General features: G+C 35.3%; 1 protein-coding gene across 1 annotated transcript in view; it reads left to right on the top strand.

Annotated features, from left to right (window-relative positions):
• The window catches only part of CEP112 (centrosomal protein 112), a 527,068-nt gene that overhangs the window by 129,094 nt on the left and 372,513 nt on the right, over positions 1 to 25,461 (top strand). Inside the window, exons 9-12 of the mRNA XM_044675157.1 lie at positions 953 to 1,039; positions 10,275 to 10,374; positions 12,440 to 12,558; positions 22,180 to 22,323. Coding sequence (XP_044531092.1) covers positions 953 to 1,039; positions 10,275 to 10,374; positions 12,440 to 12,558; positions 22,180 to 22,323 — 450 coding nt within the window. The remainder of the gene's footprint in view (positions 1 to 952; positions 1,040 to 10,274; positions 10,375 to 12,439; positions 12,559 to 22,179; positions 22,324 to 25,461) is intronic.

Genomic DNA, 25,461 nt, shown 5'->3' with positions numbered 1-25,461 from the left:
TTACATTTATAGCTAGACAGAATATTTGCAAGAATATTTGGCCTAAGAAGAATATTTGGCCTAACAAAATGTGTTTTATTATGAATACAGCTTAGAAGAATTATTTAGTGAATGCAATAAGGCTTTAAGTGATCATTGAATTCTACAATTTGTACATATTTCATTTTTTCCTTAAAAATTTTAGCAAGATATTTTACATTTTATATACATTGTCATTATCTCCAACAAACATTTAATTGTGAAGGAAATTCTATGTTGTTGGAAGGGGACAAAATATTTTAGCAAACATAAGATGAATGAAATCATTATCTTTAAGAATATTAGAGTGGGGGGCAGCTGGGTAGCTCAGTGGATTGAGAGCCAGGCCTAGAGATGGGAGGTCCTAGGTTCAAATCCGGCCTCAGACACTTCCCAGCTGTGTGACCCTGGGCAAGTCACTTGACCCCCATTGCCTACCCTTACCACTCTTCCACCTATAAGTCAATACACAGAAGTTAAGGGTTTAAAATTAAAAAAAAAAGAATATTAGAGTGTCAGGTATTGAGGAAACAGTTTTTGAAAGAAGTACTTAAGGCTCAGTGGGTAGAGTTCCAGGCCTGTAGTTAGAAGAATCTGGATTCAAATCTGGCCTTAGATACCTCCTAGATATGTGGCCCTGGGCAAGTCACTTAATTCCACTTCCCTAGCTCTTATTGCTCTATTATCTTTGAACCAATATTTAATATTGATTGTAAATCTGAAGTAATTTTGTGTACAAAATTTACTCATGAAAAGTGACCTTTAAAATTTAGTTAAAAGTAAAAGAAAAATCTATATCTGAATTTTTTTGCCAGTTGAAAAGGAGGAAATGTTTAAGTTCCTTGTGAAAGAGTGTAGTTTAATTAATTACATTTAAATTTATATGTCCCAAAGCAAGCTAATTTGTTACAATTAAATTTTTTTTCCTCTGAAGTTGGAGATGAAAACAAAAATATTGGAAGGTAAATTTCATGAGGAGAAGCTTAAATTACAACAGAAGCATGATGCTGATGTGCAGAAGGTAAGGTAAACTTGTTCATTAAGCAAATACTTAATGCATGCCTACTATATCCAAAGAATTCTATGGGAGATATAAAGATGTATAAAACTGGAAAATTGGAATTTTCTTAGGTAGCTGATAGGCTAGTAGGAATTTTCGAAAGCTATTTATTAGATTGTTTTAGAGATGTTTAATAATTTTAGAGTTGTTTAATAATTTAGATATGTTTAATAAATTATTTTTCTTAAAGTAGGAACAAAATAATAACCTTAAGCATTTGGGAAACAATAATATAATTAATTTAAAAATACTTATTAGCATAAATGAATTATCAAAATAGAATCCCTGAAAAAGTGTGATGCTTGATAGTTATGTTTCAATAATTCAAAAATGTTTATACAGTATCTCTTTTGTATCTAATATAATGGTAGGTACTGGAGAAGATACATGGATCAGATACTACCTTCATTGAGTTCACAATCTAGTAGGAAAATATGACACCTTCACAAAGAAAACTAATACAAAATAGAATATAATAACTGTATAGCTGAGGGTCAAGAAAAGGGATAGATTTATGGAGCAAGTTATATTGGAGGTATAAATTTGAGATATATTTGAGCCTTAAAGGATTTCACTTGATAGAAAATATTATATTTATGCCAGGAGCCCCTCAGAGAAATAAGGGTCTCCATTAGGGTACATCGAGTCAATGTAAACAGCAAAGCCTTACATTGATCTCTATTTTCTGAAAATCAGGCCACAGGATGGATGGATACCCAATAAGACCATTCTGTGTGACTCTCTTCTGATTAATACTTTTAATTATTAAAATTACTGCAATCCGGGGCAGCTGGGTAGCTCAGTGGAGTGAGAGTCAGGCCTAGAGACAGGAGGTCCTAGGTTCAAACCCGGCCTCAGCCACTTCCCAGCTGTGTGACCCTGGGCAAGTCACTTGACCCCCATTGCCCACGCTTACCAATCTTCCACCTATGAGACAATACACCGAAGTACAAGGGTTTAAAAAAAAATTACTGCAATCTATATTTTTAAGATAGTCTCAAGTTTTGTATTATAGGTAGGAAATCATTTTGTAGAGATCCATTTATAGAATTCCCATTATATTAAATTAAATTTATTATTTATATTAAATTTATATTAAATTAATTAGTTAATTTAATTTAATTTAATTTAATTAATCCCATTAAATTCCCAGCATTTAATGAGTTAATAAGTTCATATCCTTAAGGCTGCTTTAATCTTTTCCTCTCTTTCTCTGCTTTAAGAGTAGGAAGGACACAGCATGGCAAAATCAAAACATAATACACTCTCACTTCATTTTCTCATGCTGAATTTAACCCCATGAGACCAAAACATTCTTATACTTTACTACTTTACACGTGTCCCCCTGAATTTGAGGGTTCTCACACTCTAATCCACTTTTGAAATATGTTGAAGATTCTTTTATAAAATAAAACTTAGATAAGGTAGAGTTTTGGTAGCCTTGGGGCATGTTTAGTCTCCCTGTAATCTATATGTAGGATTTTGTAGAAATTTGTTACATGTGCCAGTTTAATCTGTATAACCATGAATTTTTCTCTGTTTTGAGTTTGAAATGTAAATTTTCCCAGTATTTGTGTGACTGTGAGAGAAAGGTATAAAAATAAAGATTTTCAGGAAGTCAAAAAGAAGAGCTTCCAGAAAACCCACTGTGTCTCTGGCTCTTTTTTCCTCCCTCTCAGATAAACCATCACATCTCTCAAGATAACTGGAAACTGCTGGCTGACTTCCAGCATATTTAGAATTGAGGAAACTGAGGTCTAGGACACTTGAGTGACTTGTTGAAGATCACACAAATAGTAGAGCTATATTTTGAACTTATTCTAAATCCATTGCTCTTTCTGCTATACTTCAGGAACATTAAAGGATATTGTGAATACTTTGATAGTAGTTTAGTATTTGATGGAGAAGAATAACGAGTTAGGTCAAAGTAGGTGGAATAAGAGAATGGAGGAATTTCAGTGAATGTCTGAATTTGAATTTTATTTAAGTAGAGAGGTGGGAGAAATTAAAGGGACTTGAGTATTATGATCAGATCTATGAATAATGAAGTTAAGTTTTGTATGGGTTTGAATGATGAAATAGAGTTGTAAGTTTATGAGAGGGATAAGTGAGTTGATTGGATGAGAAATGGAATAGAAGGGAAGGAACAGATAACAAGGGATTTTGTAAAAATGTAATCAGTGAGACTCTTAAGTGATTATATATGGGAGTTGAAGGAGATGGCAAGTCAGAGATATTGAAATTGGAGGACAGAGTGAGTGAAGTCAGAAGGAGAATCAAGGTTGTAGGGAAAAGTAATAAGCTCAAGTTTGAGATTTTGGCGGGTTATTCAAGTAAAATATCTTTTATTCAGGTGAAGATATGAGTCTAGAGCTTGGGAAGAGTTCAGGATTTGAATTATAGTTTTGAGAGTTCTCTATATAGAAGCAGTAGTTGACATCAGTGAAGTAAAATGTGATAGTTAATGGTGAGAGTATAGCAAGAAGAGTGAAGATTAAGAACAATATCTTAGAACAGTGATGGTGAAACTTTTAGAGACCATCATGTCCCCACAAATGCTGGGCGTACCCTGCTCCCTCCTTATCCCACAATGGGGAGGGAGAAAGCGCTCCCATCAGACTGTTAGGCAGAGGGGAGGTTGAAGTAAGGAATGTTCTCAGTGAGTGTAGAGAGGGGTAGAGGAGTTGTCTGAACACTCTGCTCTCCTCCAGCTCTGCCACCTATGAGCTGCTTACTTGACCCACTATGAGCTTCCATTGGCTGCTGGGCAGAGGGATGGGGTATGTAAAAAAAAAATGTTAAGCAAGATGAAGAGGGGGAGGTGAGCAGCTCTGCCTGAGTCCCTCTGCCTTTCTGGTAATGAACTCTGGGGGAGGGAGGGTGGCACTTGTGCCCACTGAGAGTGCTCTGCGTGCCACCTTTGGCACCTATGCCTTAGTTTCACCATCATTTCCTTAGAGAATACCATTATTATATTGTTCAGGATAAGTATAAACAGAGAAGGGGCATTTAGGTAGAAGAACTATGAATTTTACTTTTAAGAAGCCAAGGAATGACAGTATCTAGAAGGTGATGAGAGAAAGGGTTTATCTGCAGTGTCATATGTTGGAGGAAGGTGAAGGAGGATGAAAATTGAAATTGATTTGGTGATGATGTGATTATGATTACCTTTGAGAGCAATTTCAGTAGATTGGTGGGAGCAGAAGCCAGATAACTAAGAATTAAGGAGTGATTATTAAATAGTGAAGAAGTAGGCTAGGTGTAGACTACACTTTAAAGAAGTAACAGATTTTAGAGAAGTTCTTCTATGGGAAAAGAGTTGAGACTTTTTAAGTTAAGACTTTTTAAAGATTGTTGGCCTACTTAATCATTTTTATAAGTAGATATATAGGAGTTAGTAGAGATAAGTGAAGGTGTGAGTGTAGGGGTAGGATTACTGTAATAATCCTGGGAGAAGATGAGATCAGTATTATAATTAGTAAGATTCTTGTTTGGAAGAGGATTATATCTCATCTTCTTGGTAGGAAAAAATGCTGAAAAAAGGTAGTGATAGCTGAATTAAAAGATATGATTTGGTTGGAATGAGTACTTTCTTCCCTGACATAGGTCATATTCTCTCTTTAAAAGTCTTTAAGAGTTTCTGTGACTAGAAAATGCATTGTCTTTAAGCCAACTTGGTGATAATCAGAATCAAAGAATCACTGAATTTGAAAAATAGAAGGGACTTCAGAGCCATTAGTCCAAATCTTAAGCTTGCAGAATTCCTGTTATGACATACTTGAAAAGTGGCCATCAAATCCCTACTTTAAGGCTTCCAAGGAAGGGGAAATCTTCTCTTGTGGCAGCCTATTCCACTTTTGGACAGTTCTAATTGCTAAAAGCTTTTCCTTGCAGTTAGATACAGATCAAAGCATATTATCTTCCACATTAGTTTATCTACAGTTTTATTTTGAGGTTTTGGTTCCAATATGGAAGTGTGTTTTGCACAATAATACATGTATAATCCATATCAAATTGCTTACCACCTCAGAGAGGGGGAAAGAAGGAAAGGAGGAAAATAATTTGGATCTAATAATTTTGGAAAATATGTTGAAAATTATTATTACATGTAATTGGGAAAATATCTTTGAATTAAAAAAAAAAGTTTTCCTTGAACTAAAGCCTAAGTCAGCCACTTCACACTTTCCACCTATTGTTCCTGGTTTTGCTTTTGAGGGTGCCCAACAGTTCAAATACAGCTTTAATGTTTCTCCTACTGTTTTCTTCTCTAGGTTAAATTTGCCCAATTTCTTCAACCAGTCTCTATATGATATGGACACAAAGTCTTTCACTGTCTTCGTTGCCCTTCTTTGGACAAACTTTGTCAAAGTTTTTACATTATGGTGTTCATAAAATAACACAATACTCCAAAAGAGGTAATAAATGGACAGTATATAGAGGAACTATGACTTCTTATCTTGGCAGCTATACCTTTTACTGAAGCTGAAGATGACATTCGCTTTTTTAGCTGCTAAGTCACACTGCTAAGTCATTGATTTTACAGTCCACTAAAATCTTCAGAACTTTTTCAGAGCAACTGCTGCCTAGCCATATCTCCTTCATCTAACATTTGTGAAGTTGATTTTTTATATCCAAGTACAAGACTTTAACATTATCCCTAGTGAATTCTTAGTATTTAGCCCAATTCTGTACCCTGTCAAGGTCCTGTTAATTCTGAACTGTACAATATACTGTTATATTACATTATATTATAGTACAATATACTGTTATGCTTTTCCCAATCTTCTGTCCTCTGTAAATTTGATGAGTGTATCTTTTATGTCCTTTATCCAAGTCACTAATAAATATCTTAAATAGCATAGGATGAAGCACAGATACCTGGAGTATTTCACTGGAGACCTCCTGCCTTTTGAGACTGACTGTCCAACAAGGTCTTAATAGATCTGATTGTATTGTCATCTAATTGTTCATCTTTTCCACAAAAATTATATGAGATTTTTCATCAATCTTTGCTAAAACCTAAATAAACTATACTCAGAGCATTTTCCCTCTTTTAGCTCCCCTAAACCCTGTCACAACAGGAAATAAGGTTAGTCTGGAATGCTTATTTTTGTTGACAATATATTGACTTGTAAAAAATACATGAAAGGTTTAAAATAGGGGTTTTGACAAAATAAGAGAGCAGCTTTTAATGACTTAAGTTTTAATGAGAATATAGTAGAGTTGTAAATTAATATTATCTCATTAAGCCAGAGAAACAAAAACTTCTGGCAACTTTTAACAATGAACAATTTAGTTTAATTAAATGATAGTAAAAAATATATATAGTAAAATGTATGTAGTAAAGGAGAGAAATATAGGAAAGAGGTAGAGAAATAAATTTCCTAATACCTAACTAGCTATTCTATAACAATCTATAACTGCCTATAATTACTATCTAAAACTGCCAATATTTACCTGTAAATGCCTATTAACTACTGCTAATAATAGCCACCCCCAAAGTTCCAACTCAATTCAGCCCAATCAAAACCAACCCAATCAGTGTTTAATTCAACCTCACTTAGATCTGTCAAAGAAGACCAGTCACCTTCCAAAAAGCTCAAGGAAGGGAAAAAACCCTAACATCCATAACCAAAAGCCCCAAACCCAAAAGCCAAAAGCCCTCTCAGTAAGCTTAGGCCTGCCTTTATATTTTAGCAACTAAATGCCAACCACCAACTAATCACCAACCCACACCACCAGCAACCAACTTCCAATGACCAACTCACACCCAGCAGCCAACTTCCCCACAACTGCCAGCCCTGTCAGCAGCTGTCAGCAATTGATCCCACTAACTGTCAGCAACTGACAAGCTGACCAACTGACGCTCTGCCCCTTTTATAATTTTCCTCTACCTCAGTTCTTGTCTCTGTGGTTCCTACTTCCTGTCACTGTGGGTTGGTTATGGTAAGAGGACCTCCAGGTCCCCTGTTAAATTAGAGAAAAGGAATAAAGAATTCCTTTTTACATACATCTTTAAAGATCTTTTTTAGAATTTACATATAAATCAGAGTCAAATTTGCTGGCCTGTAGTTTATAGGTTTGTTCTCCTCTCTTCTTGTAAAATAGAGATATTATTTACCCTTCTCCTATACTGTGCTACCTCTCCTTTTCTGTGGTCTTTCAGATATCACTGGTAGAGATTAGTAAGTGCATCTGCAAAGATATGAGGGTATAGTTAGTCTGGGCTAGATCACATGAATTCATCATAGGCATTTTGGTGTGCTCTTACTATCTCCTTATTTATATTTGCTATTAACTGTCTTAGCAATTTTTATTCTGTTTATTCCTTCTCAGAGAAAACTAAAACAGAATAATAGTTGAACAGCTTTGCCTTTTCCCCATTGTAATTTATTATAAAAGTTTTATCCTTTCTTTTATCCTCCTTTTCCCCCAATATAGTTTTTAAAAAAAACCCTTATTTTAAGGGTTAAATGGATAATGGGACATTTAGAATGGAAAGAATTCTGATTGGATAGTTCTATTATTCTCATTGTGGAAGTTGACATCTACTATTGAGGACTTGAGAAGGGAAGAAAAATTTGTAACATTTCAGAAGAATGATATATTATGAAACATAAATTTGAAATGGGTGAAATTAGTGTAATTTCATTACTATATCCAGTAATATGTTATTGGAAATTTTGGGGTCTCTAAACTACATTTTCTGTGAGCCCACTGGCTTCGTGTTGTTACATGATGATGTAGACAGTTAAGTGATGAAGTAGACAGGAAGATAAAATTGAGTGGCTGGATTTACACTTCCTGTTTGCTCTTTGCTCTCTTGGCTTCCGATCCACCATGGGGAAAGGAGGTAATAGTGCTTGTCTTTTAAAATGACTTAGCCAGCATGGCACATGGCTTCATTTTCTAATGACTACAAAATACAATCTTATAAAACCATAATATTTCTAAAGCTATCTTTTTATATTAATTTTACTTCTTATAGTAACAATTGACAACTGGAGAGCTGGAAGAAAGAGAGAATGCATTATAGGGAATTCTCAAGGTTAAGGATTAGTCAGCAGGAGGTGGGGGAAAGTTTGGACATTGTAGCAAAAGATTTCAGAGTGGTGGCTAGCAAATCATTCAAGTGGCAAAACATGTAGTTCAGTAGGTATAGTATGGAGTACAGCACGTGTGTGGGGAATCAGGAGATTAAAGACTGGTCAAAGGGTAGGAAGTCATGATGAAGATGAAGAGCAGGTTTAGTGCAAGTAAGAGTTAGAAGGATTGAGATTGTTAATAGATTGTGGAATTTGCAGATGTGTGGTAATAATGGTATTGGAAAAGAAGGTTTTGCAGATTTGTTGTCCTCAAGGGCATTCCAGTTTTAATTAGAATGGAAAAGTAGAAAAAATATTTGAGAAAAAGTTTAAGTATGCATTATAACTAGGACTGAGGATTGCAGAGGGCAGAAAGGAATGGGTGAAGAGAGGATTTGGGGAAATTGAATGGGCCTGGGAAAGAATAGAATTAAACTGAGTAGGAATCAAAATTCAGGAGGAAAAACTATGGATATGGAAGTTCTAAATGGAATGTAGAGTAGAAATTCAAATGAGAGGAAAGGAAAGTTTGAGGATGTGGAGTGATTATTAATATATGAAAGATGAAAAGTAGAATGGCCTAGCAGAGAAAGAATGTAGAGATGTATGCAAAATAATTGAGTGTGTCTTAATTATATGCCTTGACACAAGTCTGATTCTTTCTGAATTGGAGTTTCTTCATTAACTGAAGATGATAATACTCATAGAATGACTTTGAGGAAAAAATCTTTGTAAACTACAATCCTAAGTTTAGGACCCACACTGGTTATTTCATTGGTTGAGGGAGCTTTCAATGAGGGATTTCCCCCATCAGTGCTGGCTGACTACTTCTACAATTTAAAGTATTGGTTGTTCTGAGCATTTATAACTAAGGAGGTGCCCATGGATTCATAGCCAAGATGTATCAAAAGTAGGACTTTAGCCCATTCAGGTTCTGAATGGTCCTGAAACCAGTGATCTATTCCCTATCAAACTGTATACTGTAAAGCTTTATTAACTATGATAATAAATTTAATGTTCTGTTGGTTTTTCCCCCACATTGTTTGTGAACAACCTAATAATTCATACTTAAATAACTCTTCCATAATTATATTTTATGTTCACTTTTCTCCTAGATCTCTCTTGATACTGGCATTGTATTTCTTTTTTGTTGAAATAGAATGCCAGTTCAAAATAGTAGAATTGGCTTTTTTGGTGCTATTACTTTAATTTTTAGCTTACTTTAAAAAATCTTCTTTTTGTTATAAATGAAACTTTTAATAAACCACTATGTAAAATATAAATTTTTATTGCTAGAATCCTTGGTTCTTTTAACATTTTGAAGGGGAGCAGTATTATTAATGGAGCTACCTACCAGTTGTCCTTTAGTCTCACTGTGTAATAGGCACATGTTTTTCCAAGTATACAAATGATGACACAAGTCATCACTGGCAATATGTTGCATTTCAACCATCATGTATTATTTTTTTTAAATCTTGTTAAAATTAATACTAAGTAATGATTCTAAGGCAGAAGAGTAGTAAGGGCTAGACAATTGGGGTTACATGATTTGTCCAGTCACACAGCTAGAAAAGTACTGACTTGAACCCAGGACTACCTGTTTCTGCCCTGAGTCATCTAGCTGCCCCCATCATGTGTCTATTCATGACCTTTTGGATGACTTTCAGTCTTGATTTTTCCAAATTCTCTATAATCACTAGGAATATGGAACATTTTTTCATATGATTAGAGGTAGCATTAATTTCTTCTGAAAATTGCCTGCTTAGCCCCTTTGACCATTTATCAATTGAGGAATGACATATTCTTATAAATTTGACTCAGTTCTCTCTGTGGGTTCTGAACTTTCCTCAGACACTTAATGATCTTAAGCAAGTAGCTTAAACTTTGATCTTTCTCCTTTATAAAGTGATGATGATACTCACACCTTGTTAACAGGTTGAAATGAGGATCAAATGAGAATTTTGCCAATCTTACACACTGTATAAGTATAAACTATCATTATTATTAATGTTAAGTTGGGTATTGTCATGTTTACTGCTGCAGAAATCTTTCACATATATTTAATGTGTAAGAAAAGTAATAGTTATTAAAATGTTGTAAATTGTTTACAGATTTTAGAAAGAAAGAACAACGAGATAGAAGAATTGAAAACTTTATATAAAACTAAGCAAAATGAAGCTGATGATACTATTAAAAAGCTTGAGAGAAAAGGTGATGTAACATGACCCTTTTAATAAAAATTTCATTCTATTTTATTTTAATTTTTTTATAGGTAGGTGTTTGTAGATTTAAAAAATGTTTCTTGCATTTAGATTAACTATTGGTAATAAGGAGCCCAAGATACATATGCATGTTGGTAGACTTGCTCATGAAGATAGCATAAATGATATTTTTTATTCGGGACAATTCTCTATGGTTCTTACTTAACAGATAACCTCCTGATCATGTTTACTTTATCAGATCTGCCATGAATTACTGTGCTGTGGGGCCTAGTGGCTTCTGTCTAGATGACCACTTTCCAAACCTGTATCACTGCTTAAAGCCTAAGAAAATAACTAGTAGGCAATATAGGGGAATAACCAAGATATCTATGCAGTACTATGCTTCCAATCCTCTGGGCCAACAAAGCTTATATTTGTCTAACAGTTAGAGAGGCATACAAACAAGCATATGTAAAGTACTATTACTTTGGTGTAATCCAGTGTCAATGTATGATTTATTCAGTGACTTCTCAGGATGGTCTGTATGTGGAGAGATCACTTGGAAGGAGTTAATGGAAAAAAACTCAGGATCTGAATTGATGGAAAGGAAGGATAGGAGTTTTGGTAGAGGGGAATATCATGTAGAAATTTAGGAATTAGAATAATCTGAGTTGGTTCCAGTGAGATTAAATTTCTCTATTGGCCCTGAAATTCAGATAAGGATGAGGGCACAATATTATTATGGATATCCGTAATGTTAGAGTTAATAGTTTGTATTCTATGCTGTAGACAATATAGAATTTTTGAAGATTTTTGAACTTTGCATTATTTAGAAGCGTGCTTAGTACATAGCAAATATTTAATATATACTTATTCAGATGAATCACTTGAGAGTAAATTGATGAATGATTAATGAAACAAGGACCTGAGGTAAGTGTGAAAGATAGGATCTATCTGAGAAAATAATGGTGATGGATATTGTTGTTCAGTCATGTCCAATTCTTCATGACATTTTTTGGGGTTTTCTTGGCAGATACTGGAGTGGTTTACCATTTCCTTCTCCAGCTTATTTTACAAATGAGTAAACTGAGGCAAATAAAATTAAAAGACTTGCCAAGGATTATACTGCTGTTAAATGTTTGCTTTGAACTCAGGAAGATGATGAGTCTTCCTAACTCCAGGCCCAGCACGCTAAACACAGTGCAACCTAACTGCCTGAGAATGATGGTACCACTGAAAAAAATGAGAAAATTAAGAATGTGGGTTTGCCTTGGTGGGTGAGAAGATGAGCTTTTTGGTATTTAGATTTTTTGACTGAAACTTTTTTTTCACTGAAAGTTAGTTCAGTAGTTCAATGCTAGTTCAATGGATGGGATTGCCTATGAGAATATACATATTTTTATATATGATTCCAACATTGACAATTGCTGAAATTTAAGAATGGATAAACATGATTTTTTTCTTTTTGCTAGTATTCTCAGCTGTCAAAAAAGTTCATATGAATTTCATGTCTTTCTCACATTTAAGTCATAAAATTTAAAATTGTGCAAGAGGAAAATTAAAAATCAATTCTTTTCAATTTTAAAGTCTATTTTAGTTTGGGCACCATTAAAAAGTTACAGTTATCAAAGCCTTTGGTTTACTTGATTTAATATGCTGTACTTATTTCTATAAAATATAGTAATTAGTGAAATTTCTTTGGAAGTTTTTAGGATTCATTTTTTGTTAGCTTAAAAATAAAAACATTATTGATTAAGCTGAGAAAATATTAAATTTGAGAAAAATCTGCTGCCAAATTTGGATTTATATCTAAATGCAATGAATTTATTAAGGCTGAAATTCTACTTAATTCACAGACAGATTGAGTAACCGGTGATGAAAATTGCTATTTAAGTAACAAGAAAAATATTTTATATAATTTTTAGGAAGTAATAGCAAAACCAAATGTGTTTTAAAACACTGCTTTATTAGAATGATATTGGAAAATGCAATTATCTTTTGATTACTGTATCAAATTTGCAATAGTTTTTGAAAGTTATATCTTAGATTCATCTAACACTTATTTTTTTTGACAGTCCAGACTCTTATTCGTGACTCCCAAGTGATTAGAGAGACTAAAGAAAATCAGATTACAGAGTTAAAAAAATTATGTGAACAAAGCACAGAATCCTTGATCAATGATTGGGAGAAAAAGGTATGGTACATAAAATAAACAATTAAGGAATAAATTTTTCTGAGTCATTTTATGAAATATTTTAATTGATCAATCTTTCAAAATATAATTCTTTAAAGAATTTTGTTAATATGTTTGTAGTAACTTTTGCAGCTACCATATAATACTTTATAGTATTTACTTATAGGGACCTTAAAGTAAAAATTTGAACTTTTTTAACTCTAGTCTAAATCACAACAGTCATATCATTTCTTGCCTCTTAATTGATGCAATAAAAGTATTCTGACCACAGCCACTCAGTTTAAAGAGAATTGCCTTTTTTAAAAATTTATCTGTAATTTAGATTTTTTGAGAATTTACATTAATGTGAATTACTAAGATGGTGCTGAAAGTTAGCAGTGGCAGACAGCACCAATAGATAGCAGATACTTTGCTACCCTGGCTTCTGTTGTGGTTATGTCTTTAGTATAAATTTAGGGCTTCCTTTCAAATATTTACTATGGGCCAAAACTTTATGACCCTGCAGCCAGTTTGAGATTGAACCACTCTGAATTTATAACGTCAGTGAAAAGGCTTACTATGTGGCAGACATTATGCCAAAGAAAGGGAAAAACTGTTCCTACCCTCAGGAAGTGCACTTTCTAATAGAGACAATAACATATAAATGATTACTTAAATGACATTTACAGAGTAGATGGAAAGTAATTTAGGAAGGGAAGACACAAGATATTTTTCAGCAATACGCATATATAGTCTAATATTTGGCCCGTTTTTGAAACTTTTCTAGTTTTTCATAACTTGTCAGAATTAGTGCTCCAACAGAGGGATGGATCAGGGTGGATGACCTCCACGAGCTTGTGTTCGATGAACCCAAAGATCCCAGCTTTTGGGATAAGAACTCACTATTTGACCAAAATTGCTGGGAAAATTTAAAAACAGTATGGAAAAAATTAGGTTTTGATCAACATCTTACAGATAATACCAAGATAAATTCAAAATGGGTAAATGACTTGAATATAAAGAGTAAAGTCATAATATTAGGTGAACATTGAAAAGCATATCTATCAGTTCTGTGGGAAATGAAGGAATCTAAGGCCAAGCAAGAGATAGAGACCATTGCAAAATGTAAAATAAATGGCTTTGACTATATATATCAAATTAAAAAGGTTCTCTACAAACAAAACCAATGCAACCAAAATTAGAAGGAAAGCAATGAACTGGGAAAACATCTTTATAACAAAACTCTCTGAAAAAGGTTTACTTTCCCAAATATATAAGGAACTAAGTCAAATCTATAAAAAATCAAGCAATTCCCCAGTCAACAAATGGTCAAGGGACATGAATAGAAAGTTTTCCTATTAAGAAATTAAAACTACCAATAAGCACATGAAAAAGTGTCCTAAATCCCTCCTGATTAAAGAAATGTAAATCAAAACAACTCTGAGGTACCACCTTCCACTTAGGCCAGTATGGCAGCAAGGAAAGTGATAAATGTTGAAGTGGATGTGGCAAAATTGGGATACTAATGCATTTTTGATGGAGTTGTGAATTTGGTCTAACCATTCTGGAAGGCAATTTGGAACTATGCACAAAGGGCTTTAAAAGTATCCCTACCTTTTTTTTTTATTAAACATTTATTAATATTCATTTTTAACCTGTTTATATACTTTATGCCCCTACTTTCCCCTTCACCCCCCGCTGTCCCCCCACCCATGGCCGATGCACATTTCCACTGGTTGTAACATGTGTCCTTGTTCAGGGCCTATTTCAATATTGTTGTTAGTTGCATTGGTGTAGTAGTTTCGAGTCCACATCCCCAATCATGTCCGCCTCAGCCCCTGTATTCAAGCAATTGTTTATCTTCTATGTTTCCTCTCCTGCAGATCTTCCTCTGAATGTGGGTAGCGTTCTTTACAATAAATCCCTCAGAGCTGTCTTGTGTCATTGCATTGCTGCTGGTACAGAAGTCCATTACTTTCGATTTTACCATAGTATATCAGTCTCTATGTACAATGTTCTTCTGACTCTGCTCCTTTCACTCTGCATCAGTTCCTGGAGGTCTTTCCAGTTCACATGGAACTCCTCCAGTTTATTATTCCTTTTAGCACAATAGTATTCCATCACCAGCATATACCACAGTTTGTTCAGCCATTCCCCAATTGAAGGACATACCCTCCCTTTCCAATTCTTTGCCACCACAAAAAGCACAGCTATAAATATTTTCGTACAAGTCTGTTTATCTATGATCTCTTTGGGGTACAAACCCAACAATGGTATGGCTGGATCAAAGGGCAGGCATTCTTTTATAGCCCTTTGAGTATAGTTCCAAACTGCCAGCCAGAATGGTTGGATCAGTTCACAGCTCCAACAGCAATACATTAATGTCCCAATTTTGCCACATCCCCTCCAGCATTCGTTACTCTCCCCTTCTTTCATTTTAGACAATCTGCTAGGTGTGAGGTGATACCTCAGAGTTGTTTTGATTAGCATTTCTCTAATTATTAGAGATTTAGAGCACTTTCTCATGTGCTTATTGATACTTTTGATTTCTTTACCTGAGAATTGCCTATTCATGTCTCTTGCCCATTTATCAATTGGGGAATGGCTTGATTTTTTATACAATTGATTTAATTCCTTGTATATTTGAGTAATTAGACCCCTGTCAGAGTTTTTTGTTATAAAGATTTTTTCCCAATTTGTTGTTTCCCTTCTGATTTTGACTACATTATTTTTGTTTGTACAATAGCTTTTAAGCTTAATATAATCAAAACCATTTAATTTACATTTTGTAATTTTCTCTAACTCTTGCTTGGTTTTAAAAATCTTTCCTTTCCCAGAGATCTGTCAGGTATACTATTTTGTGTTCACTTAACTTATTTATAGTTTCCCTCTTTATATTCAGGTCATTCACCCATTCCGAGTTTATCTTGGTGTAGGGTGTGAGATGTTGATCTAGACCTAATCTCTCCCATATTGTTTTCCAATTTTCCCAGCAGTTTTTGTCAAATAGTGGATTCATGTCCCAAAAGTTGGGCTCTTTAGGTTTATCATACACTGTCTTGCTGATGTCATTAACCCCAAGTCTATTCCACTGATCCTCCCTTCTATCTCTTAGCCAGTACCATGTTGTTTTGATGACTGCTGCTTTATAGTATAGTTTAATATCTGGTACTGCTAGGCCCCCTTCCTTCACATTTTTTTTCATCATTTCCCTTGATATTCTTGATCTTTTGTTATTCCAAATGAAATTTGTTATAGTTTTTCCTAATTCAGTAAAGAAGTTTTTTGGTAATTTGATAGGTATGGCATGAAATAGGTAAATTAATTTGGGTAGAATGTTCATTTTAATATGTTAGCTAGTCCTACCCATGAACAATTAATGGTTTTCCAATTGTTGAGATCCAGTTTTATTTTTTTGGAAAGTGTTTTGTATTTGTTTTTGTATAATTGCTGTGTTTGTTTTGGTAGATAGATTCCCAAGTATTTTATATTGTCTAGGGTGATTTTAGATGGTGTTTCTCTTTCTACCTCTTGCTGCTGTGATGTGTTGGAAATATATAGAAATGCTGATGACTTATGTGCATTTAATTTGTATCCTGCAACTTTGCTAAAGTTGTTGATTATTTCTACCAGCTTCTTAGTTGATTCTCTAGGATTTTTTAAGTAGATCATCATATCATCTGCAAAGAGTGATAGCTTAGTCTCCTCCTTGTCTATTTTGATACCTTCAATTTCTTTTTCTTCTCTAATTGCTACTGCTAGTGTTTCTAGTACTATGTTGAATAATAGAGGTGATAATGGACATCCTTGTTTTACTCCTGATCTTATTGGGAAGGCTTCTAATTTATCCCTATTGCATATAAGGCTTGTAGATGGTTTTAGGTATATACTGTTTATTATTTTTAGGAAGGGTCCTTCTATTCCTATACTTTTCAATGTTTTCAATAGGAATGGATGCTGTATTTTGTCAAAGGCTTTTTCAGCATCTATTGAGATAATCATGTGATTTTTGTTTGTTAGACTGTTGATATGGTCAATTATGTGGATGGTTTTCCTAATGTTGAACCATCCTTACATTCCTGGTATAAATCCCACCTGATCATGGTGGATGATCTTCTTAATTACTTGCTGGAGTCTCTTTGCTAGTATTCTATTTAAGGTTTTTGCATCTATGTTTATTAGGGAGATTGGTCTATAGTTTTCTTTCTCTGTTTTTGATCTCCCTGACTTTGGAATCAGTACCACATTTGTGTCATGAAAGGAATTTGATAGGACTCCTTCTTTGCTTATCATATCAAATAATTTGTATAGTATTGGGATTAGTTGCTCTTTGAATGTCTGATAGAATTCACTTGTGAATCCATCAGGTCCTGGTGATTTTTTCTTAGGGAGTTCTTTGATGGCTTGTTCAATTTCTTTTTCTGAGATGGGATTATTTAGGTATTCTATTTCTTCTGCTGTTAATCTAGGCAGTTTATATTTTTGTAAATATTCATCCGTATCTCCTAAATTGTTATATTTGTTGCCATATAATTGGGCGAAATAGTTTTTAATGATTGCCTTAATTTCCCCTTCATTAGAGGTGAGGTCTCCCTTTTCATCTTTAATACTGTCAATTTGGTTTTCTTCTTTCCTTTTTCTTATTAGAATTGACCAGTACTTTGTCTATTTTATCTGTTTTTTCAAAATACCAGCTTCTAGTCTTATTTATTAATTCAATAGTTTTTTTACTTTCGATTTTATTAATTTCTCCCTTAATTTTTAGTATTTCTAATTTAGTTTTCATCTGAGGGTTTTTAATTTGTTCGCTTTCTAATTTTTTGAGTTGCATACCCAATTCATTAGTCTCTGTCCTTCTTAATTTGTTGATATATGCATTCAAGGATATAAATTTTCCCCTTATTTCTGCCTTGGCTACATCCCCCAGAGTTTGGTAGGATGTCTCATCATTGTCATTTTCTTCAATGAAATTGTTGATTGTTTCTATGATTTCTTCTTTGACAAATTGGTTTTGGAGAATCATATTGTTTAATTTCCAATTAGTTTTTGATTTGCCTGTCCAGGTGTCCTTACTAATTATTATTTTTATTGCATTATGATCTGAGAGGGTTACATTTATTATATCTGCTCTTTTGCATTTGTTTGCAATGATTCTATTTCCTATTACATGGTCAATCTTTGTGAATGTACCATGTGCAGCTGAAAAGAAGGTGTATTCCTTTTTGTCCCTATTTATTTTTCTCCACATATCAATTAAATCTAATTTTTCTAGGACTTCATTCACCTCTCTTACCTCTTTCTTATTTAATTTTTGGTTTGATTTATCTAGATCTGAAAGAGGAATATTTAGATCTCCCACTAGTATGGTTTTACTATCTATTTCCTTCTTGAGCTCTGCCAGTTTCTCCTTTATGAATTTGGATGCTATACCACTTGTTGTATACATATTGAGCAGTGTTATTTCCTCATTGTTTATACTGCCTTTAATCAGGATGTAATGACCTTTCCTGTCTTTTTTAATCATATCTATTTTTACTTTGGCTTTGTCAGAGATCATAATAGCCACTCCTGCCTTCTTTTTCTCATTTGATGCCCAAAAGATTTTGCTCAAGCTCTTAACCTTAAACTTGTGTGTGTCTACCCGCCACATATTTGTTTCTTGTAGACAACATATGGTAGGATTTTGGTTTCTGATCCACTCTGCTATTTGCTTCCGTTTTATGAGCGAGTTCATCCCATTCGCATTCAGAGTTACAATTATCAGTTGTGCATTCACTGACATTTTTGTATCCTCCCCTAGACCCACCCCTTCTTCTTACACTATTTTCTTTTAAACCAGTTTTTTGCTTTGAGCCGGTGTCCCTTACCCCCTGCCTTGATTGACTTCCCTTTCTACCCTCTCCCTTGTTATTCCCCTCTTTTTGTTTTTTAAAAGCCTAATGAATTCCCTCCTCCTTCTTCTCCCCCCCTTTTTTCACCTCCCCACTCCTCTGTTCCCTTTGGTTTGTCCCTTCTGACTTTCTCAGTAGGGTTAGATAGAGTTTTTTATCCAAATGGATGATAAAGCTACTCTTCCCTCTCCGGGTTGATTACACTGAGAGTAAGGTCTGATTATTCCCTCTTAATGCTCTCCTTCTTATAATAGTATTTCTCCGCTCCCCTTCCCATGCCATCTTTGTGTGTAATAGAATATCCTATTTTTCTTATTTATTCAGATTTTTCTTGGTGTCCTCTACTATTCCCCCCCTCGTTCTTAATCCCCCCCCCCATGTCATCTTAGACCATTTAGTATCCTATCCTCTCCTATGAATTATTCTTCTGGTTGCTATAATAGTGAATATTATAATAGTTAATAGAGTTCACTACAGAGAATTATACATAGCATTTCTCCACATAGTAATACAGATAATTAGATCTTATTTAAGGCCTTAAAGAGTCAAATTTAAAAAATTATAAGTTTTCTTTCTTTTCCCTCTGTTTCTTATTTACCTTTTCATGTTTCTCTTGATTTTTGTGTTTGGGTATCAAACTTTCATTTAGTCCTGGTCTCTTTTGTGCAAAAACTTGGAAATCATCAATTTTGTTGAATGTCCATACTTTCCCCTGGAAGTATATAGTCAGTTTCGATGGGTAGTTGATCTGTGGCTAAAGGCCCAGCTCTCTTGCCTTTCCGAATATTGTATTCCACGCTTTGTGGTCTTTTAGAATGGAGGCTGCCAGTTCCTGTGTGATCCTGATTGGTGCTCCTTGATATTTGAATTGTCTCTTTCTGGCTTCTTGTAAGAATTTTTCTTTTACTTGAAAGGTCTTGAATTTTGCTATTATATTTCTTGTTGTTGCCTTTTCTGTGTCCTGTGTGGAGGGTGATCTTTGGATCCTTTCAATGTCTATATTGCCCTCTTGTTGTAGAACTTCAGGGCAATTTTGCTGAATAATTTCTTTTAGTATGGAGTATGAAATTTCTATTAATTTCTGCCTTTTCTGGAAGACCAATGATTCTCACATTGTCTCTTCTAGACCGGTTTTCTTGGTCTTTCACTTTCTCATTAAGATATTTCATGTTTCCTTCTATTTTATCAGTCTTTTGACTTTGTTTTATTTGTTCTTGTTGTCTTGAGAGATCATTATGTTCTAATTTTTCAATTCTAGCCTTTAAGGACTGGTTTTTGGCTATAATCTTTTGTTTTTCCTTTTCAGTCTGGTCGTTTCTGGTGTTCAATTTGCTTATCAGTTCATTTGATTTCTGAGCCTCACTTTCCAATTGTGAGATTCTGCCTTTTAAGCTGTTATTTTCTTGCCAGATCTCTTCCATCTACTTCAACATCTCATTTTTGAACTCTTCAATAGCTTGTGACCAGTTTTCATTTTTTTGGTAAAGTTTGGATATGATTACTTGTTTGTCCTCCTCTGTTGTCTGGATTTTCTCTGTGTAAAAGTTGTCGAGTGTTCCAGAGTTTTTCTTGATAATCTTTTTCTTCTTCTGGCATTCTCTGCTTTCCATGGTCAGCCCTGCCCCTTTTCAGCTTTGTCTTCACACTCAGGGTCTGCCTGAGCCTTCTAAGCTCCCAGGGGCTCCAGTCTCCTTGTCCTTCAGGTCAGGCCTCCTGGTAGACCCCAGTCTGCCCCTCTGCCTGAGGCTCCTTCAGCAGTCTCATGGGCTGCTTCCACAGCTGCACTCCTGTCTGCTCCGGGTCCTCACTGGAGGTCCAAGCCTGGGCTGGAGATCTTTATTCAAGCTTAGGGCACTGCCTTCACCCGCACAGACGCTAGGTAAAGTCTCTGCGTTAGGGATCTTTATTCTCGCTTAGGGCACTGTCTTCACCCACGCAGATGCTCGGGAAAGTACCTGCTCTGGAGATCTTTGTTCCCGCCTGTGCAGACGCTTGGGAAAGTCCGTGCGCGCCCCCCAGCCGCTTGGGGTCCCTCGTCTTGCAACACACAGGTACAAGCCCTGGGACTGCTAGTGATTTACTGGTTGCCCCAGTCCTTTTTTCACTCTTGTGAGTTGGCCTTGGCGTTGTCCAAGGTTTGTGGTGTGGGGGTTGGGGGGACGGGCTTCTTCCTCTCACGTTTTAGTGAGAGCTGTTTCACCCCTTTATAGCATGGAGATGCCCCAATTCTGCGTACCTTCAATGCTGCGCCCTGTTGTGGGGTTGCTTCGTTCATCTGGGTTCGTTTTTATTTCCCCTTGAGTTGTCCTGTATGCTTTGGTTAGGAGAGATCGAGCAGCTGCTCCTTACTCTGCCGCCATCTTAACCGGAAGTCTCCGTATGCCTACCTTTTGACCCAGCCATACCACTGCTGGGTTTGTACCCCAAAGAGATAATAAGGAAAAATAGAAAAAATATTCATAGCCACGCTTTTTGTGGTGGCAAGATATTGGGAAATTCAATCAATTGAGGAGTGGCTGAATAAATTGTGGTATCTGTTGGTAATAGAATATTATTATGCTGAAAGGAATAAAGAAATGGAGGAATTCCATTTGAACTGGAAAGCCCTCCAGGAACTGATGCAGAGGGAAAGTGGCAGAACCAGGAGAATAGTATACACAGAGACTGATACACTGTGGTACAGTCAAACGTAATGGATTTTTCTACTAGTAGCAATGCAATGACCTTAGGACAATCCGGAGACACTTATTCTCATAATAGTGTCCACATCCAGAGAAAGAACTATGGGAACAGAAATGCAGAAGAAAAACATATGCTTGATCATGTAGTTCAATGGGAATATGATTAAGGTTTTGATGTATAAAAAATCACTCTACTGCAAATATTAATAACATGGAAATAGGCTTTGAACAGTAATACATGCATAACCTAGTGGAACTGCTTGTTAGCTCCAGGAGAAGGGAGGGAAGGGTGTGTGTGTGTGTGTGTGTGTGTGTGTGTGTGTGTGTGTGTGTGTGAAATCATGAATCATGTAACCGTGAAATAATATTCTAAATTTAAAAAATTAAGGCCATCTAAAGTTAGGCAAATAATTTACAAGAACAGTATGTCTGCATTAAGCTACTGAAAATGCTGGTAAAGCCAAGTATGCTAAATCCAGTAGCTACAACACTGGGCCTAGAATCAGGAAGATCTGAATTCAAATCTTATCTCAGATGCTAGTGTTTGTAAGGATCCAAGAGAAAGATTCTCAGGAAGCCCTCTGGACTGATCAGAGCTGGGTTTTCTCCCTCCTCACTCCTCCCAGCCCTCAGCCCGAAGACCACTCTTCTCCTTCATCCTGGGAGAAATTCCTAGAATCCTCTGCTGGTCTCAACTGTCAGCAGCTGACTTCTCCTTTGGTTCCATCCCCTTTGCATAAAATTCCATCCTTACACATTGTGACTCCAGGGAAATCATTTAATCTCTCTAATTTAGTTTAATCAGTTACAAAATGAGGTAATAATAGCATACTCCTCATTATTGTTGTAATAATAAAAAGAAACTTTGCAATGCTAAAAAAAAAAAAAAAAGAATTAGTGTTCCACTGGCATAACCTTTGATAACCTAAGCTTACTTCTAATACCACCATGAGACAGTCAAGTACTATAGGCTCCAAGCACATGGGAATTTTTAAAAAATTGAAAAGCAGGGTGTTTTAAGGCACTGAAAAATCCATTGATTTTTTTAAATTAAATTTGTTATTGTGCAGCTTCATAATGTGGTTGCAGAGATGGAGAGAGAAAAATTTGAGCTCCAAAAGAGACATACAGAAAATATCCAAGAACTGCTTGAAGACACAAACATACGCCTTTGTAAAATGGAGGAAGAGTACATGGCACAAACAAAGGCTACGGTAAGAATTAATATATAGAATTTGTAATTAAGTGGATTTTTTATACCTTCAGTTATTACAAAGAGGATAAATAAATTCTGTGATTAACTTAAAATTTTACATTTCATTTCAGAGTTTATGAATTCTCAGACCCATTCATAGGATTATAGATTTAAGCTAGGATGGACCTTAGAAGTCATTAAGTCCAACACCCCCTCACCCCTTTTTTAAAACTTTTACCTTCTGTCCTTGAATTAAAATTGTATTTGTTCTGAGGCAGAAGAGCAGTAAGAGCTAGGCAATGGGGGCTGAGTGACTTGTCCAGGATCATATAGCTAAGAAGTGAAGCCAGATTTGAACCCAGCACCTTCCATCTCTAAGCCCTCATTTTATGGTTTATGAAACTGAGGCAGAGGGATTGTGATTTTCCCAAGCAGAATTGGGTTTGAACTCAGGTTTTCTGACCCCAAATTTAATGCTTTTTCATATTATATCATACTCAGATGTTCTAGGGAAAGTCACTATGTTGTCCATACCCCAGCAAATAGATTTAGGACAATAGTCGAATTTGGTGACTAGATACAGGGACAAAGGTGATAAAGAACTAAAGATGTCAGGTGCAGCAATTAGAGGGATAAAAAGGTATTTTCCAATTATTTGTAGAGTGCAATGTCTATTATTTCTGCCAATAATAAGTTTTAAATGACTTATCCAGAGTCATACACCAAATGTCTGAAGCAAGATTCAAATCCTGGCTTTTTTGACTCCAAGTCCAGTGCTTACCCACTACAATAAGCTATTTTTCATAATGAAAGAAAATATGGGAATTTGTTTAAATTCATTATTTCATAGTTAGCAATTCTCGCATCACTAAAACTTCATTTGTTTATTGTGGCTTTTCTTTTCACCTTTTTTTTAACCCTTCCCTTCCCTCTTGGAATCAATATAAAATATTGATTCCAAGGCAGAAGAGAGGTAAGAGCTAGGCAATTGGAATTAAGTGACTTGCTCAAGGTCATACATTTAGGAAGTGACTAGAGGCCAGTTGTGAACTCAAGATCTCCTGTCTTTAGGCCTGACTCTCAATCTACTGACATATTTTTTTTCCTTTTTCCCTTTAGTGTATTTTTGACTTTTTCTCTATTTCCTGTATCCCTAATGAATTAATATGTTAAGTACTTTGCAAAACTCAAAAGAATTATATAATATTGACTATTATTAGTATGTACATTTAGAGATCTATAGTTGTGATAGTATAGTATAGTTGTGCATCTAAAAGTTGACCAACATTGTTTTAAATCCCATTCCTCCTCATTTGTTATAGGTTGCCAAATTTGCATAGTTCCTTAAAATTAATTGTAATGGCACTGTTTATTGCTATATGCTACTTTCCTTGAATTTTATAAATATTTTAACCCATTTTCATTTGTTGATATATAGCTACTTTCCTTTTTACAAATGTCTTGATACATATTTTTGTCATTAAATAATTGCTCCTTAATAAAACAAATGTGGAGTTCAGACGAGAGGAAAATATAGAGAGAGTCAAGAGAGAAATTTTAGAAGTTAAGCTTAGGCATAAGCTTTTTAACTTGGTACCAAGGTAAAAAAAAAACCTAAAGTCTTCTAAGAAGCATGTCAGTCCACAAACACTTATTAAGTTCCTATTATGTATCTGGCACTATCCTAATTGGTAGAGATACAGAGAAGGGCAAAAAATAATCCCTGTCCTCGAGGAGCTCATAGTCTAATGGTTACTTGTAAACAACAATGTGCAAACAAAAAATTCATTTTCCTTTTTTTATTTACAATATTTTTCCATGGTTCCATGATTCATGATCCCCTCCTCCCCCTGGTCTTTCCTCCCCCCTCCTGAAGCTGACAGTAGTTCCACTGGGTTATACACGTTTCATTGTTCAAATCCTGTTTCCATGTTATTTATATCTGCAGTACAGTGATCCTTTAACAAAACTGTATTGCCCTCCATAGTTTTATCCCCTTTAGATCCTGCTCTGTTCTCTTTTGCTCTGTTCCTTCTCACCAGTATTTTGTTTTTTGTCACCCTTCCAGTTCCCCCTCCCTTCAATTACCCCCTGCTTCCCTTGTCTCGTTCCCCTTCTTCTTTGTAGGGTGATAGAATTCTGTACCTCACTGAGTATGCTTGTTTTTCCCTCTCTGAGCCAGTTACAATAAGAGTAAAGTTTAAGCATTACCTGTCACCATCCTTATCCTCCTCTTTCTGTATTGATTTTTCTTGCCTCTTTATGTTATATAATGCAATATTAGAGTAAACTGAGGTGGGTGGATGTTGTTATCCACCAAGGGAACTTGTTACAAATACCACAGTTTCTCTTTAGTGAAGTAAGGCAGTGTAAGGGGGAAAAAGGGTTTTTGGGGTTAAATATATTAAAATTGATCACTAGAGGATTGAGCAATTATCAATCCTCAATTAAGAATAATATCAAGTCAAAATTGACTTTTATGGAAATTTATTTAAAATTAAGAAGAGAGAGAGGAAATAAGGAAATAAGAATCTAACACAGTAGATAAATTACTACGATCCTCTAATTAATCCAGGTAGATCTAATTAATCCTCAGCCGAGAGTCAGAGGGCCAGAGGCCTGGAGGTGAATAAAGCAAAGCTCCATTCACAGTCTATTAAAGGGAAGTTCCTTAAGAGAAGTTCAGGAAGATTCAGTCTTTAAACTCACCATGTGGACTTCTAAAGAAGATATTGAAAGCAGACTCACCAAGGTCTCAGTGTTCCAGCCAGCACTCCTCCACAGACCAGAAGAGCTCCTTCATCAGCCGCCCTCTTCACCAGAAGCTCCTCTCCAACAGAAGACCTTCTCCTTTTAAAGGGGTCACTTATGCGTCACTTCCTATGCCTCCTTCATAATTTGCATGTCCAATCACAATAGACGCTGCCTAGGGGGCAGTCAGTTGATTCTGATTCCTCACGCAGAATTGGAGGTGCTCTCACCTTTGGTGATTAAATCTAAAGATGGGCAGTGTAGACTTAATCTAATTATCTCAGCAGATTGGGCCTTACCACATTAGGGCCAAAGTGCAAGCCAGTCTTCCAAAACTTCTTTGATGTAACAGTAGCAGATTTATTAGTTAAAAGGGTTAAGGAGGGAGGATTTAGGAATGAGGATG

Source organism: Gracilinanus agilis, chromosome 4 (assembly GCF_016433145.1).
Source record: "Gracilinanus agilis isolate LMUSP501 chromosome 4, AgileGrace, whole genome shotgun sequence".
NCBI lineage: Eukaryota > Metazoa > Chordata > Mammalia > Didelphimorphia > Didelphidae > Gracilinanus > Gracilinanus agilis.
Note: the sequence above shows the minus strand (reverse complement) of the source record. Positions and strands in the feature narration are given on the sequence as shown.